General features: G+C 42.6%; 1 protein-coding gene across 1 annotated transcript; it reads right to left on the bottom strand.

The window, feature by feature from the left end:
* Positions 1-2,634: 2,634 nt before the first annotated feature.
* On the bottom strand, positions 2,635-10,021 carry LOC128469656 (olfactory receptor 6B1-like). The gene is made up of 2 exons (XM_053451499.1): positions 9,108-10,021; positions 2,635-2,668 (listed from the first exon to the last, which is right to left on the bottom strand). Exons 1-2 carry the CDS (start codon positions 10,019-10,021, stop codon positions 2,635-2,637), a joined length of 948 nt encoding a protein of 315 aa, XP_053307474.1.
* Between the last annotated feature and the right edge of the window lie 4,182 nt (positions 10,022-14,203).

The raw sequence follows: 14,203 nt of genomic DNA, 5'->3' as shown, positions 1-14,203 counted from the left end.
TGCTGGGCCGTTCCTGCGCCGCCTGGGACTCCGACCGCCTGCTAGCCTGGACCGGCCGCCTCCCGAGACGGCAACTTCACCCCGACCGGAGGAACGCTCCCCACGGGCTCTGGAGCTGAACCGCTCGCCTCCTCACCCGGCTGATGGCCCTGAAGCACCTTCGGGAATGGCTTAGATCCTGTTGACCCCTGCGGCTCTTTCAACGTGCGCCTTGGGGATCGTACCTGCTCTCATCATGGAGGATAGCTAAGTTTTCGATTCGCGTTAATTTGTGTTTATTTTGCTTTCTTTATTGCTCCGGTCGGTTATAGTTTTCGTGGGACTTCGGACTACTGGTTTTTTTTTTTTTTTCTTTAATTTTTACTTATCGTCGTCACCGTAATGTGCGCCGCTGCCCCTCACCAATACTGGGGTTGCGGTTTTACCTTCTGACGCACGCCTGTTATCTTTGACACGCCATGGTGTGCCCCACTTGTTTGTATATGTGCGTATCCCGTCCTGGATATCACGCTGCTGTGCTACATGAGAGTATCACTCACTATTCGCCCTGTATACATATTTCTATCTCTCCACACTACACACTGTCGTTTCAATTCCTGCATATGGTATCCTGCACATGCACGCACATTCTCCACGCACACCCTTTTTTTTTTTTTTTTTTTTTAATTTTTACTTATCGTCGTCGCCGTAATGTGCGCCGCTGCCCCTCACCAGTACTGGGGTTGCGGTTTTACCTTCTGACGCACGCCTGTTATCTTTGACACGCCATGGTGTGCCCCACTTGTTTGTATATGTGCGTATCCCGTCCTGGATATCACGCTGCTGTGCTACATGAGAGTATCACTCACTATTCGCCCTGTATACATATTTCTATCTCTCCACACTACACACTGTCATTTCAATTCCTGCATATGGTATCCTGCACATGCACGCACATTCTCCACGCACACCCTTTTTTTTTTTTTTTTTTTTTTTTTTTTTACATTTATTTCTTTATTTATTTTATTATTATTATTATATTGGGCATTTCTCATTGCTGTCCATCTCCTCTAGCTGCTACCTGCCCGATGTGCCTTCATACACTCTCCACACGATCTCACACATATTTTTTTTTTTTTTTTTTTTTCTTTTCTCACCCACACTCGCCTCATATCTCCGCCACTCAGGTCCCTGCATGGTTTGAATCTGTTATGGGTATGTTGTAGCCAGGGTCCATCATAGGGGTTGTTGTCTCCTATTGCCCTGATCGGGTTTGTTTTGTTGCTTAATATTACCATTGATGTATTAAGGTTTTTCTTGATGGTTGTCGGGGGGGTGTCGTTCTTACCTCCTCCTCCAGGTTCCCCTGTGTTTCTCTCGATATAGACACGTTCGGGTTGAGTCTATTCCTCTTACCTCGTATTGTTCTTTTCCTGGTGGTCTTTCCCACTGGTGCTCTCTTTTTCTGCTTTCTTTTCCTCTCTTTCTTCTCCCTTTCTACTTCTCCCCCCCCTTTTTTTTTTTTTTATTTTTTTTTTTTATTTTTCTTTCTTTCTTCTTTTTTCTCTTCCTCCGAGCCCAGCCGTCTGACAAATGGCCGCCTTACATCATCCCGGGCTGAAGATAGTTTCCCACAATGTGAAGGGGTTGCTCGCCCCGCAAAAACGACGTATGGCAGTGAGGCATTATATACGCTCCCAAGCTGACATCGTTCTCCTCCAAGAGACCCACTTCCGACAGCGATGTCTCCCCAGGTTTTGGGATTCACGGTTTCCTGTGCATTTTCACTCTGCAGCTCCGGATAAGCATAATGGTGTATCCATTCTCATACACAAGAGACTTCCTTTTCGTGTCCTCCACAAGTTCTCTGATCAGGAGGGAAGATACCTACCTTTGGACGGATTGCTTAACGATCAGCCGCTCACGATTGTAAACGTGTACGCTCCTAGCCCCCCGACATCGGCGTTCTTCGATCAGCTTGCACAGTTACTCCTCACGACCCCGCCGGGTGGTCTTGTTATTGGCGGAGATTTTAATTCAGTTCTGGATCCCTACACGGATAGGACTCTTTCGACGGCCCGGACCTGCCCGACCTCTATTTTTAAACCCTTGCAGCACTTTGTCAAGTCACTTGGACTCTTTGATGCATGGAGGCTCCTACACCCTACTGCTCGGGACTATTCCTTTTTCTCACACCCCCACACAATGTATTCTAGGCTGGACTATTTTTTCCTCAATCAATGCCTCCTCCCATCGCTTCTTGGGTCTAAGATACATGAGATCTCCTGGTCGGATCACGCCATGGTTGAGATTTCGCTGGCCGGCCTTCTCCCTCCAAACCTGCGCCCCTTCTGGCGACTCAACGATTCCCTCCTTCTCGACCCTGCTGTTCGTGAGACCATCAGCCAATCCATTACCACTTACTTCGGGGAGAACCTGACCCCGGAAGTTTCCCTCAGTACTACCTGGGATGCCCACAAGGCAGTTCTTCGGGGACAATTCCTAGCTCTGAACTCGGCCAAACGGAAGCAACATCTTTCTCAGATAGAGAACCTTGGGGCCACCTTATCCAGACTTCAGGCGGATCACAAAAGCTCCGGTGACTCTCGTCTTCTTCAGGAGATAGTTTCCACCAGGGGCCAACTTAATTTGTTACTATCCTCTGACACCACTAAAGCGCTTCTCCGCACTAAACAACGGTTTTTCGAGAAAGCTAACAAACCGGACACTATGTTGGCAAGGAGGCTACAGAACCTCATTCGCTCCCGGACTATACGTCATATAAAGACAACATCAGGCTGTTTGACCTCTGACCCTGGAGCCATTGCGGATCGGTTTGCGGAGTACTACTCTCATTTATACGACGGCAAGAAAGCTTCCTCTGAGGCTTCGCTATCAGCTGACCTGCAACAGTTTCTCTCTGAGTGTAAGTTGCCTTCGCTTGCTCCTTCGGCCTTAGCTAACCTAAATGCTCTTATAACGGTGGATGAGGTCTCTGCTGCCCTTAAGTGTTTTAAAAATCCGAAGGCCCCGGGTCCCGACGGCTTCACCGCTAAATATTATAAATCTTTTGCTGCATGCCTTCTTCCGCATTTGACCGCATTATTTAACTTGTTCCTTAAGGGGGAAGCGTGTCCCTCTGTGGATATGCAGAGGGCCAAGATAGTTATGATTCCCAAGGAGGGCAAGGACCCTTCGCTTTGTTCCAGTTATAGGCCCATCTCCCTTATTAATATTGATTTGAAACTTTTTGCCAAGGTACTCGCCATCCGGTTAAACGGGGTCTTACCCGCTCTGGTCCATCCTGACCAGGTGGGCTTTGTTCCGGGGAGGGAGGCCCCGGATAATATTAGGCGCTCTTTGAACCTGGTCCACTCGTGTCGGAGACTCGGGTCACCAATGATGCTTCTGTCTCTGGACGCAGAAAAGGCCTTCGACCGAGTGGACTGGGGGTATTTGTGGTCTGTCCTGCGGGCCTTTGGCTTTTCCGGGGCTTTTTTGCAAGGTGCGCAGGCTTTGTATACGCTTCCCTCTGCCGTGGTGGATATTGGCACGTTCCGCTCTCGGTCTATTGCAATTAAGGGAGGGACACGCCAAGGTTGTCCCCTCTCGCCACTACTATTTGCACTGGCCATTGAACCATTAGCTCAGGCCATTCGTCGACACCCGGATATTAAGGGTCTTACTGTGGGTGGCCGGGACTACAAACTTAGCCTGTTTTCAGACGACGTTCTGCTCTCTTTGACATCCCCACTCACGTCCCTACCTAATTTGTATCACTTGCTAGGCCAGTTCGGGAGGTTTTCAGGATATAAAATCAATTCAGACAAATGCGAAGCTTTAAATGTTAACCTTCCCTCCCCTACGGTGAAGCTCCTCTCCCTTAACTTTGATTTTAAATGGCAGCCCTTCGCCATACGGTCTTTGGGCATTAATATCACCCCTTCTCATCAGCAGATGTATGCGGCCAACTATCCGCCGCTACTCCAGACCCTGAAGCGTGATCTCACCACCTGGTCCGCCTACGCTCTATCACTTATGGGGAGAATCTATGCTGTGAAAATGACTCTGTTGCCCAAGTTGTTATATCTTTTTCGTTCTATCTCCTTGCCGATCCATCGGAAAGATATTGCGGGCCTTCAAGGGGCTATTGAGAGGTTTGTTTGGCAGGGCCGAAGGAGTAGGTTTGCTAGATCGACCCTTTATAGGTCGAAGAAGGCTGGGGGACTTTCCGCTCCCCTCCTTTATGAATACTATGTTGCGGCTCAATTGGCTATGCTTCTATCCCTCTCGGTGCGCCCATCACCTGCGCGCTGGGTTCAGCTGGAGTCTGATCTCTCTTCTGGGGCGAATCTCCGATGGCTTATGTGGCTTCCTACCCTGGATAAACGCAGGCTCTCCGACAGCCCTACCCTCCTACATTCCTTTTCTCTCTGGTACCGGGTTCGTCGCAAATATAAGCTTATGGACAATGGGTCTCGATTGACACCGGTGTTCCAAAACCGTGATTTCCCAGCAGGTCTTCAGGTTCGCCCGTTCCAGTGGTGGGTCGACAAGGGACTCGTTACAGTGGGAGACCTGCTCCTGAACAACCGACCCTACTCATTCCAGCAACTGACATCATTGCACAACATCCCTGCGTCTGAAACTTTTCGGTACCACCAGATTTCTCATTTTCTCCTTCTGTTTCTCAAGCGCTACCCGGATTATGTTCCTACCTTTTATGAATATGTATGTGTACGCTCCCATAAAATCGGTGGATCGATTTCCCTACTGTACAACCATATTCTGGGGGTGAAATACCCGTCCTCACCCTCTTTTGAAAGCCAATGGGAGACCGACCTGGATCAAACCCTCGATTCCTCCGATTGGGGGGAAATTTATGAGAACGTTTGGAAAGTCACCGCCTGCACCCTTGTCCAGGAGAATTGCTTTAAGGTGTTGTCTCGCTGGCATCTTACTCCTTCACGCCTGCACCGTATGTTCCCGACGCATTCACCTCTATGTTTCCGTGGCTGTGACGAGGCCGGGACCCCACTACATATTTGGTGGACCTGTCCTAAGCTTGTGCCGATATGGGCCCATTTCTTCAGCCTGCTGAGCGATGCACTTGGGGAATCCCTCCAACCCGAGCCTTGGTCGGCCCTTCTTTGTAGAGGCTATCCCTCGGACGCTTTGGCTAAACCAGCACAACGTCTTATATTTCGTGTTTGTACGGCGGTCCGTCTTGCTATTGCCCAAGTGTGGAAATCTGGCACTCCTGAGCTGCACGTTATTGAAGCTAAAATTTGGCATATGCTGAAGATGGAAAAAATTACGGCTTACTTGCATGACCAGTCCCATATTTTTCTTCTCACCTGGGGACCATGGATGGAGAAGTTTGGGATGTCGCCTGCATCACTCCCGTGGATCTGACCTATGGCTGCTGAGGCTCTGAGGTTCTCGACTGTCCCCTATCTCGTTTCTTTCTTTTTTTTTTTTTTTTTTTCTTCCCCTCTTCTTTTTTCGGTACTTCTCTTTTGTCTTCTGACTTTATCTTTCTTCTTTTCTCCGGACTTCTTTCTGGAGATGGTTTTCGAGGCTTACACCTGCTCCAGACTCACCAACGCTGACATTCTGTGAGCTTAATGTACGCCTTTCTGGGCCCTGGTTAATCGGGCGTCACGGCACGGGTCTGTTATTGTGTTACAGCTTATTCACATCGCCCCCTATAATGTGATCATCTCGGTTGTCCTGATATGTATACTGTATCTACGATGTCGTGTATTGTCTGTATTTGAGCTCTCTGGAAGTCATCTTTTCTATTGACAAAATAAAAATTGCTTTTTAAAAAAAAAAACAAAAAAAAAAACAGCCATGCCGAGTTGCGTATGACCAGCACTCCTAAAAAGGAATTTATGGTATATTAAGGTTCTTTAATCCTTCTAAAATGCCGATCATCACACTGTACTTTCTTTTTTTATGTAGCCCTTTTTATTATAAAACGTCAGTGGTTTAAATAAAAGCAATGTGACGCGCGTCGGGTTGCTGTTGCTTAAACTATTGATGTTTTCTTTTTTTTGGTTAGTGTAACTCTTGTAATAGTAACTGGGAATGAAGCTCCGTTCACATTGAGCAGTCCAACTTTGCTGCCCTGTGATTCTGACGGAGTGATAAAAGAGGGGCAATTCAATTTTCCACCACTTTTTATATTTACTTTTATTTAAATGCATGTTTGAATAAATGGAGAATTTAAGTCTTAAAAAAAAAAAAAAAAAAAAAGGCTAATGTTAGCCTCCCTCCCAGGACTCCTACACACTCCATTTACACACACCTGCCCTTAAACACACATATACACATACACTGCCTTTACACACACCTGCCCATAAACACACATATACACGTACACTGCCCTAACACGCACACATATACACGTACGCTGCCCTTACACACACATATACACATACACTGCCCTTAGACATACACATACACTGCCCTTACACACACATACGTGTACACTGCCCTTACACTCACACATATACACTGCCCTTACACACATACATGTACACTGCCCTTTGATTTTGGAATCAAAACATTTTCTACTGCAAACATTTTTAGATGAAAAAGTTCCATTTTATTCAGTGGAGCAAAACAGTGATCACATTATTCTTCACGATATTCTTGTAAGAAACTTTTTTTCTTTATTAATTCATGTAAACTATGTTTTCATATTTAATAAAAGCTATGATTGAGAAATTTCTGTTTTGTTTTTATTTCCTTTTATTTGCCAACTTGCCTCCCAATTATGCACATCTGCCCGCAAGCTTGCCACTCTGCCCCCAGAAATGCCTTATACCCCCCTATATGACACTCTGCCCCATGATATGCCTTTTAACCCCCTATATGCCTTAAACCCCCTATATGCCACTCTGCCTCCAGAAATGCCTTATACCCCCTATATGGCACTCTGTCTCCAGAAATGCCTTATACCCCTATATGCCAGTCTGGAGGCAGAGTGGCATATAGGGGTTAAAATGCATTTTTGCAGGCAGAGTGGCATAAAGGGGGTTGAAAGGCATACCATGGGGCACTCTGCTTCCAGAAAAGCCTTATGCCTCCCATATAACACTATGCCCCCATACCACTGCTTCTGACTCCCTGATGTCTGGTGGGGGCAGCAGGTAGAGGCCGGCATTCATGAAATGAAAGGGGCTGGCGTGCACGCACCGTGCCGCCCAACGGCCGTAGCTCAGCACTTCGTCCCAGGTCTTAAAAGGTGTGGGACGAAGAGCTGAGGTACGGTCATCAGGCGGTGCAGTGTGCGCATGCCAGCCCCTTTCATATCATTAGGCGACGGTGGCCAGAAGAGGCTTTCAATCCAGTTTGCAGCCGCTCAGCGGCTGTTTTGAATGTTGGTCTGCTGGCCAGCATTCAAAACAGCCGCTGAGCAGCTGCGAACGGGATTAAAAGCCTCCTCCGGCTGCCGGTATCCCGGCTCCAAAGCGGGACAGAGGAAGGGATAGGCGGGATGGCGGGACAGAGACCCCAAATCGGGACAGTTGGGGGGCATCTATACCCTCACACAGATTCTAGCTGCCGCAAACATTTTAATTGGAAGAGCACAGATATACCTTCATGGGAAGTTTTTAAAAAGCAAATAACCTACCAATTAGAGATGGAAAAAGACTTTAATGTAACCTTACAACAGACATGGATAGATTGGGACCGATATATTACAGATAGGTGTTAATGTGAAGATCTACAGGCCCCTTCAATAAATTGATATTACCTCCTATAAAAAGATTGGACCCCTCCTCATTTCTCCTTCTCTCCCCCTTTATGTTTTAGTTGGGGGAATTAATGAAAAGATTGTACTTTAGATATTGATTGGGCAATGTACACTTGTCAATGTTTTGTAAGTTTATTATTTTTAGCATATTGTTTTGTCTTGTTATGTCTTATCAATTATATTAAAATATATTTTTAAAAAAATTAGCAATTTGTATAATTGGGTTCTGGCCTCGCTTTCAGGGCTTCATAAGAAAGGCCTAATTTTTCAAAATTCAGTAAATTTGCAATTCGTATGAATCCAAATTCACCAATCTAATACCAATAGATTTATCACAATCAAACATATAAACAGGCCCGGACTGGGACAAAAAATAGGCCCGGGCATTTAAGCCAGAGCAGCCCATTTTTATTTATTTATTTATTTATTGTTAAAGCCCACCCTTCAAGTACCATCTTTGCATTTACTCACTCATTCACACAAATCATTAACACATTCATTAATGCAGTCTCACAAATCATTCAAGCAATTCATCCACACATGAATTCATTAATTGTCATACGCATTCACACAATTCATCCACACATTTATTCATTCATTCTCATACGCATTCACACTACCCCTTCTCCCCATCTTATCTGCCCCTTCTATGTTCCCCCTTTTTACTATGTACCCCCTTCCCCACTTCTCAATATGTATCCCCTCTCCTCATTTCTCACTATCTAACCCCCCTCTGCCCCTTCTCACTGCACCCCCCTCCCTCACCCTACTTACCTTGTTGCCGGAGCAAGCAGCAACTGCGACCGGGCCCGCGGCAGGGCCGGATTGACTTAGGGGCTGATGGAGCTGCAGCTCCAGGCCCCTACCTTAAAATAGGTCCAGTCAGGACTGGGCCTATGCGGCCTCTACGGCCGCATTAACGCAGGGCCCCTCAAGCCCACCGCAACTGCGACCGGGTCCGCCACTCTAAGGGGCCGGCCTTAGGGGTCTGCGGCCGCACAGAGCTTAAATTAAAACATTTGGGTTTTTTTTAACTTTATTTAACATTCTCCATGTTAAATAAAGTTAATAGGCATAGGCTGGGTCCTGACTGGGCCTATTTTAAGGTAGGAGCCTGGAGCTGCAGCTCCATCAGCCCCTAAGTCAATCCGGGCCTGCATATAAAGCAGGTTATATCAATAAACAAGCTTGTCATCATAAAGAGAGTGAAATTAGTATCCTCATAATGTTGCAAGGCAATAAAACTAGATAATCAATATAAGTAACATAAAGAAACATAATCGTGTGTTATATCTTGAAAAACAGATCTCGAAATGTGGAGAGTTTATTGAATGGTTACTGTAAATCTTTTAACAACAACAGATGTTTTCTAAATGCACTTTTCACATTTCTATTTCTCAGGCAATAAATAATAGGGTTTAAAATAGGGGTAATTACTGTGTAAAACACTGCCACTATTCGATTGAGACTGAAGGTAAAACCCACCTTTGGTCTCACATACATAAATATAACAGCCCCATAATAAATAATGACTACAATTAAATGGGAGCCACAGGTAGAAAATGTTTTTGTTCTCCCCTTAGCAGTAGGCATTTTCAGAACAGTTCTTAGAATATAGAGGTAAGAAATCAGAGTCACTATGAGAGAAGTTACTATTACTACAGAAGCACAAATAAAATCCAAGAGGTCGTTCAGATTTGTGTCGGCACATGAAAGTTTTAAAAGAGGGGGTGCATCACAAAAGAAATGGTCGATTAAATTACTTTCACAAAATGGAAGCCTGGAGATCAGTAGTATTGGAGGAAAGGTAGTAATGAAACCACCAAACCATGAGCATATTGTTAAATTCCAACACATGTCCATGTCCATAAGAGATGGGTAACGTAGGGGATGACAAATTGCTAAATAACGGTCAAAAGCCATGACACTCAGCAAAAAACATTCAGTGGAACTAAGAAAGAAGAAGAAAAAAAGTTGTGTGATGCAGCTGGAATATGGAATAAGTCTCCCATGTTGAGTAATGGTGGTCAGAATCTTGGGGACAATAACAGAGACATAGCAGACTTCCAATAAAGAAAATATGCGCAAGTAGAAATACATAGGGGTGTGAAGGCATCTCTCTTTACATATTATAGCAATGATCACAATATTGCTGAGAAGGGTTATTATATAGGTGATACATAGTAAAAAGAACAACAAGTACTGCAATGATGGACTTCCAGGAAATCCTAAAATTACAAATATTGTCACCACACTTTCATTTCCCAGACCCATGGTTTCATAGTTTAGGATATTCATTAAATAAAAGCTATCTATCCATATCAAGTGGAACAGTTTAGAACATTTGATGATGAAAAAAACATACCATGAACTTAATCTGGACTGATAAATGCTTGGACTCATTGGGTTGTATTAGAACATAAAATATAACAGAGAACATATACAAACATGGCATTGAATAAATACATGAAATATAGATATATGTGATAGTAGAATGTATGACCTATAAATAATTCTGTTTAGAATTGAAAGCATCCACAATTCAAAGATTTTGGTTTTATACTATGATGTCCTTATAATGGACAGTGCACTTCTCAAATCTAGACATTTGCTTCACACTATAAATGCATATTAAAAAGCATGTGTAAGGCATATTTCAATCCTTCATACATTCTTTTAAAATTGAACAAATTGAATTATTTGATATATATCAATATCTTGCCAGATACACTTTGGGAAACAAACTGCATTATCTAAAAAAATAAAATTAAGAATCAGCACAAGGAAAAAATAACTGTATGCTTGGAACCGAGCAAGAAGTCCTTTATCGCTTGCTGTGTTCTATCCTAGCAAGAGACAATTTGGTTAGTAATAATTCAATAATGTAATTCAAGAGTTTTGCTTATTTGAAAAATATATTTTTATGGGACGACTTACTGAGATATAAAAAAGAAAAGTGATATATTTCAATAATTATTTTATAGCTTTCTTGTCAGGCTAAATAATATGTTCTATACGGTAACAAATAATCTTCAGTAAATCTATACCCAGACATTATATCACGGGCGTCCAACATGCGGCCCGCGGGCCAAATGCGGCCCGCGGAACCTCAAGGTGCGGCCCGCGTGAGATCGTCAGCCAGGATCACAAGAGCCCTGCTGCTTACTTGTGGGAGGGTCTATTCTCTGCTCCAGTCCTGCTTCCTCTGTGGGAAGAACGAGGGAGGCCGCGCCCCCTGCTGAAGTCTGTGATCGGCATCGAGAGCTGTAAGGGGGTGGGGGAGGTTGTGTGAATGAGTATGTCAGATTGAGGGAATGAATCTGTGAATGAATTTGTGTGTGTGTGATAGCATGGATGTGTAAGTGCTGGAACCTAGGCATAATGGGACTGTGATTGCTGTTAGCAATCACACTCCTATCATGCCAAGTCAGCCAGTACATGCTGAAACCTGACTAGCTGCCCCCCTTGTGTATTGATGCTGCCAGCAGTATGGGGTCTGCACTTACAGCCACCCTGTACCAGCATGTATTGGCTGACTTGGGATGATAGGAGTGTGATTGCTAACAGCAATCTGCTAACAGCAATCACAATCCCATCATGCCTAGGTTCCAGCATTCACTGGTTGCCTTGGTATAAAAAGAGTGTGTTTGCTGTTAGCAATCACACTCCTATCATGCCAAGTCAGCCAGTACATGCTGAAACCTGGCTAGTTGCCCCCCTTGTGTATTGATGCTGCCAGCAGTAAGGGGTCTGCACTTACAGACACCCTGTACCAGCATGTACTGGCTGACTTGGGATGATAGGAGTGTGATTGCTAACAGCTAACAGCAATCTGCTAACAGCAATCACAGTCCCATCATACCTAGGTTCCAGCATTCACTGGTTGCCTGGGTATAAAAAGAGTGTGTTTGCTGTTAGTAATCACACTCCTATCATGCCAAGTCATATTGTTGATTTTTATTTTTTGTTTTTACTAAGTGTGTGGGGGGTCACTTTCAGTTTCGGCTAAGTGAACCCTGAATTTTCAGTTTTGGCCCAGAATTTTCATTTTAGTGCATCGCTAAAATAAATAGAACTATTTTATTTTTACTTATCCAGAATCCTGAATTTGTAGGCCCAGAAATCCCAGAAATCAGTGAGAGTAAAAGTAAAGGTTTTGTGTCATTTACTTTATTTTAATCTGCATATCTTATTAAAGGCCATATTTTCTCTCAGTGAAAAATGAGTGCGGCCCTCCCACGTATACAATTCTGATGAAGTGGCCCACTGCAGAAAAAACTTGGACACCCCTGCATTATATGATCAATTTTGAGAATAATTGAAAGGTAATTTTTGCAAGTCCAGCAATATGTGCAGGAAAATTTCTAAGAAGAAATGTTCTAATATATGCTAAAAAAAAAAAAAAACTATGAAAAAAGGTTTCAGACAACATTTTTTCTTGCTTGTTATTTATGATGTGATTTGCAAAGCACCTGGTGCAATTCTGTGCATGTGTGCAATTCTTGTGTAAGCAGTAACATCGCTTGGAAACAATCACTAGCATAACATGAATTTTTCATTATATGTCAAAATTGGGAGGAAAAACAGCCTCTATAATCAAAATTGGATAAATATATGCATCAAAAAGGTTAGTAATAGAAGAGAGTTCACAGTTTTTGAAGTTAATTGTATAACAGATTTAAAAACATACCTTTTTTGAACTGTTCTATTAAAAAAGTTTAGACTCATAATTCACAAGCCAATATCTTCTTTTCAACATTATATTGGAAAACATCCTTACAGCTTCTTCTCTTTAAACATATAGCTAATTACAATGTTCTCTATTAATATTTGTAAAGATATATTACAAGGTTAATTTTGAAGTTTAACTTTGAAAAGGGTAAGTCTTCTAATCCACCAAGATATCCGCATTTAAATATAACAGCCTTATTTCCAGAACCTCCCTTTGATCATTATCCAGAGAGTCCAATTATTATTGTTTTTCATAACACTGTTATAAATCCTCTGGGACGAAAAACCCAAGATCTTATATTTGTTTAAAAACACAATATTTTCCATGTCTTTATAAACATTATGACTTCTTGTCTGATCAGTCTATTGTTTGAGTCTTTATTATAGATAAATATATATTTTTTACTGTTCTATTGTTAAAAATACCATACATTGTATAGTTGTATATTGATAATAATAATGTAAATAAAAAATAAAATAGTTTCTGTAAAAATAGGGTAAATGCCAAATACAAAAATATTTGCACACTAGCTAGTTTATACTGGTGAATCAAATGGAAAGGGTTATCATATATGATTTTCTTTGGAAATAAGTGCTATTTCATTGTGTCTTTAACTCTTTAAGTACCAACCAAGTATGTGCAATATGATTTTAGTGCTTCTCCTGAGACTTTTTCAGGTATTCCCCGTATTCTGAGATTTCTCCTACGAGAGTGGTTCTCAAATTCAGCTACTTTACTTTACAATCTGGATACCCTTTGCATTGCATTGAATTTATTACAGCATTTATTGAGAGAAAGTTGGTAGGCCCACTTCTACTTGAAAGGATATAAAGGCTACCAAAATCCAGAGATCCCCAATATGCAGAGATGTAATAATTTGTTTTCACAGTGCCCGACTAAAGCATACGCTATTTAGATAATTAAGGAAGAAGCCTGCAATACCCAAGTATAAAGACTTTATTTTTTTCTGATTTGTCAGCACATACCAGGTAGAAGAAGCTTTAGGGACATTATTACCTGAGAGCAATTAATGTCACATCTAGATGGGGGTTTCCTAAAAAGCTATTGGTTATTCATGATGGAAAGATTATTTCACTTATTGATCCATTTACAGCAAATGAGAAATTGATCCACTTAGGTATTCTTAAAGACTAACCATAATAGGCTAACATTTTTCTCTCTCTTTTGTTACTATTTTGGTGCAAACCTCTTACCTCATAGAGTATAGAAAGATCTAGGTAAGACTTATTCAGATGAAATTTGTTGTAGAGTTTGGTCCCTCACAAGGAGGTCTGTCCATTGTGTTAACCTGCATGAACTATATTTCTAGGTCTTCCACAGGTGGTATTTAGTTCCTACAAGGCTTCATAAAATGTGCTCTATCACCCCAGCAACATGCTGGAGATGTAACAAAACAACAGGGTAATATGTACCACATCTGGGGGTAGTGTGAAGCTCTGGAAGAAATGAAACATAAGTTGCGGTTACTGCGGATCAATTTGTTTGGTCTCAATTTAATGATAACTCCGCAATTGTTTCTTTTTCATATTGATATTCCAAAATTTAGTAATTTTAATTGTCCTTTTCTGATAAATATCCTTCTGGTGTGGAAGATCGCTATAGCACAATATTGGTGGAGATTGGACACTCCAGACTGGGATGAAATTAAGCGTCAGATCGATTATCAGTATAGTATGAAGAAATATTTTTCATTCTTAATGACA

This window comes from Spea bombifrons, chromosome 1 (genome assembly GCF_027358695.1).
Source record: "Spea bombifrons isolate aSpeBom1 chromosome 1, aSpeBom1.2.pri, whole genome shotgun sequence".
Lineage (NCBI taxonomy): Eukaryota > Metazoa > Chordata > Amphibia > Anura > Pelobatidae > Spea > Spea bombifrons.
This window is presented reverse-complemented; position numbering and strand designations above follow the sequence as displayed.

Bases quoted from the DNA above. Each gene is read 5' to 3' on its own strand.
- LOC128469656 (XM_053451499.1), bottom strand. From the start codon at position 10,021: ATGGGTCTGGGAAATGAAAGTGTGGTGACAATATTTGTAATTTTAGGA. The intron at 2,669-9,107 runs GTTGTTGTTAAA...ACCGTTGTTTAG, and splicing joins AGTGCATTTAGAAAACATCT to TGCGGAGAAGCGCTTTAGTG.